Source organism: Sinocyclocheilus anshuiensis, unplaced genomic scaffold, assembly GCF_001515605.1.
Source record: "Sinocyclocheilus anshuiensis isolate Anshui unplaced genomic scaffold, SAMN03320099.WGS_v1.1 scaffold399, whole genome shotgun sequence".
In the NCBI taxonomy this organism is placed as follows: domain Eukaryota; kingdom Metazoa; phylum Chordata; class Actinopteri; order Cypriniformes; family Cyprinidae; genus Sinocyclocheilus; species Sinocyclocheilus anshuiensis.
Window position 1 is genome coordinate 962,752 of NW_015552570.1, and position 3,416 is coordinate 966,167.

A 3,416-nucleotide genomic window follows, 5' to 3' on the forward strand; every position below is an offset into this window, starting at 1 on the left:
TATATATATATATACACACAAATAGTATATATATATATATATATATATAGGCTATATTTCATCTTGTAAAGTTTTAACTTGGATATAAAGTGAACATTTTACATTTAATCTATGTAAGACTTTTTGTCTAATATTTGAGAAAATAAGAACTAAGCATGTGGTTCTTTTGTAGATTTCTAATGACATCCATGTTAGAAAAGTAAACTCAAAAACTACACGTGGGTTCGCATTTTATTTAGCCTTTTAGTGACCCCCAAGCATTTTAGAGAGATAATCAAAATGATTTGATTTGTATATCATTACAGTACATTTTCGTTTATGTTCGCACAAAATTGCGTGCTATAGGGGTTCACGAGGTGCACGCAGGATTCATAAACCGACTCCACGGGTATTACGCTCTCTGTTGGCTGGAAAAGGGATGGGGGGAAAAGAAATCACATAGATTTGTTTGAAGAAAAAAAAGATAATACAACCGAGCAACTAACACGCCCACCTATGCTACTCCATCCCCATAAGAATAATGCGTAATGTGCGTAAATAGAGATTTTTCAAAGAAAAAAAAACCGTACGGATTGTGTTATTCAATTGTAAACTACAAGCGCTTCGTTAGTGGTACGTGCATACTTTCAAAGCACATTTTACAGCCAAATATAATTATAAACAGGCATACATAAAGACTAAATAAAAATAAGCACCCGCTGTAGTGTTCAGTTTGGTAGGCTATATAGGGTGTATATGTAGTAGGCTATTTAGTGGAGCAGAGCACGTAAGGAACACTGTAGCCTATGCATCAAAGGGATGACGTATTTGTTTAAGCGATTTCTGACACAGACACTTAATCATACAACATCATATAGACAAATCTACAGATTACGCCGCTATCGTGTTTTTTTTCTTGCAGACACTTTAAAATGCAGTTTTAAAGATTTAAAGAATAAAAAAAGTAAAATAATAATAAATAAACAAATCAAAATCTTTAAGCGCCATGACTTAAATAGCACACCAACAAATACGATATTTGGGTTACGATACGAGTTGCTTTACTCCACATCACCTCCACGAACCGTTCAAAGATGAATAACTAGAAAGGCGGTTTAAATCGGCAACGTTAAAACTACAAGATGCTACCAAAAGTTGCATCTGCCAACCGCATGCAAACCCCAAGAGAGTTTTTATTTTGCTAGAAAACACCAACAGCAAAGGCGCATCTAGAAAGATCGGTTATTTGTTAACTATTCTCGGTACATGCTCGCGTAAGCTCATAAATAGTGAAAGTGATATAAAGAAGTGCTAGTGGCAAGTGTTTATGCAACTATTCGCACACTAGAGGTGATTTATGAAGCGCGGGCATGCTGCAGTTAGCCGACACTATGAAATGATTTCTGCAGTGAATATAATGCAAGTCATAATTAAGCAAAGCAAACCTCCGATAACAGCTGGAGTGCGCTGCCCACCCTCAGGTTTTATCCACATTTCCAGGGTGAAATTTCCCCTTGGCACCTCTGCATTGGGTTTCAGACGCAGTTGGTCTCCTCGACCGGTAAAGTAAACAGCCCTCCGCCGACCTGGGCTGCTTTCCCCCGCCTGTGACAGGCGAGGGGAGCGCCGATCTATCCCGGGAAGTGAGCGTCTGCCCCGAGGCAGGCGTGTGGCACAAGGTCCTGGGAAGGTACTTCTGGCTTCCCTGATGCGTACCAAGTCTCTTTTAGACCTTACAATTCGCCGTGGAGTCCCACACTCAGATCCCAAGCACACGATAAAAAGCAAAAGGCATAAGAGCCAAGTGCAAATGGGCAAAAGTTTCATTTTCAAGTGGAGAGAAGAGATTTTTTTGTCAATGGATAGGGGATTTGATGATTTCAAACTACTAAATAGCGCTCGTCTTTGGAGATCTCTCCCGGTCTTTTGCTTTTACAAAAGCCTGTCAAGACGCGTATTCAACACCAACTAAGACAGCAATGATGTCTTATTTTTTCCTTTATAATGTTAAGCCACGACCCCCTTTCCTTGCCCCTTTCAAAGACACTTCAACACAGATTGAGGGGGGAAAGGAATATGTTAATTCAGCCAAGTGCTCCACCTTCCCAATTGAATGGATCCCATTAAACTGCAGGGATGACTGAGTAATCAATCAGTGTGGAGAGGTCAAAATCATTTCCCTTTCACTTCTTCTTCATCCGCATTTCAAATAAACTTGGCAAAAACGCGTTGCTCAAACATATCGCTTGCACAAATCTAGGCATACATGGACGAGTGTTTGAAGGGGGTCAGTGGCGAGACCGGCGTGTATTTCTATTCTTACGAGGGATTCGCGTAGGCTACATTAAAGTTGAAATAACCCCTCACATCCCCAGTCCGACTGGAAAGAAAAAGGCAGGATTTGTCAAATGCTACATGTTTCGGGCAACTCTCGCTCGTTACGTCACATTGTTTTTATCTGGAAGAAAGCATATAGTGCGAATAGCCGGGTTCATTCTGACAGGAGTCGCAGGTAACCTGCTTGCTGTTTTGTTTCTCAGTGCGTGTCTGAACCGGGACGGTGTTTTTATTTTGCGCACCGCTGCGTTGAGAACCCTCTAGCGGCTATACCATGAACTCTCAAGAAAAAAACAAAATATGGTCAGGCACGTTAAATATTTGTATTGTTCTTTCCTTTGTCCACATCGACCTATTAACATGCGCAGCGCTGGCTGAGGAGGCAGACTGACAGAAAGCCAAACGCATGCTGATGGCGAGAACGAGAAGGTACAGTAGACAAAATGTATGAATGTAAGATTTAAAGAAAATTATGCTTTTGTATGCTTAATGATAATGTATGTGTAAATAACGACTTTAACGATGAAAATCTGATACTAAGGAACAAAAACGACATTAATTAAAATAATAATAATAATTCAATATAAAGGTAAATGTTTTTTACTCCACAAGGATGCCTTTGTGACCAGTCTCCAGTTAAAATATTTCGATTTATTTTTCATATTTTTTTGTATCTGCAATGCTATAGGCTAAATAAATAAATAAATACACTCATAAATGACATCATCCGTTCAGGATGAACTCTAAAGCACAAGTAAATGTTTCTTTTTTATTATTATTACTTAATGTTATAGTTTCTCTTTCTAATAAACACCTTGTTGTGACCTTAAATACACAGATAATAATGGATAAATGAACAGTAAAACTGCCTTCAACTATATTCATTTAAAAAAAAAAAAACACTTAACACTTTGTTTAACAATAAATGTAGGTTTTAAAATCTTAAAGCACTTATTTTGTGAAATAACCCTGACACGAGTACACAGATGAATTTAGTGAGGATATTTTGTAGCACTGATAAATAATAGGAAGCATACACATTAGTGACAGATTTGATTACACCCGTGACACCTACAACTAGAGTATCAAAGCATTTCCAG

The 3,416-nt window shown here is 38.3% G+C and overlaps 1 protein-coding gene across 2 annotated transcripts in view; it reads right to left on the reverse strand.

Annotated features, from left to right (window-relative positions):
* LOC107665047 (pappalysin-1-like) overlaps positions 1 to 1,928 on the reverse strand; it is an 85,031-nt gene extending 83,103 nt beyond the window's left edge. For both annotated transcript variants that reach the window (XM_016455791.1, XM_016455790.1), the window contains exon 1: positions 1,425 to 1,928. In XM_016455791.1, coding sequence (XP_016311277.1) covers positions 1,425 to 1,806 — 382 coding nt within the window. In that variant the 5' untranslated portion in view covers positions 1,807 to 1,928. The remainder of the gene's footprint in view (positions 1 to 1,424) is intronic.
* Positions 1,929 to 3,416: the final 1,488 nt, after the last annotated feature.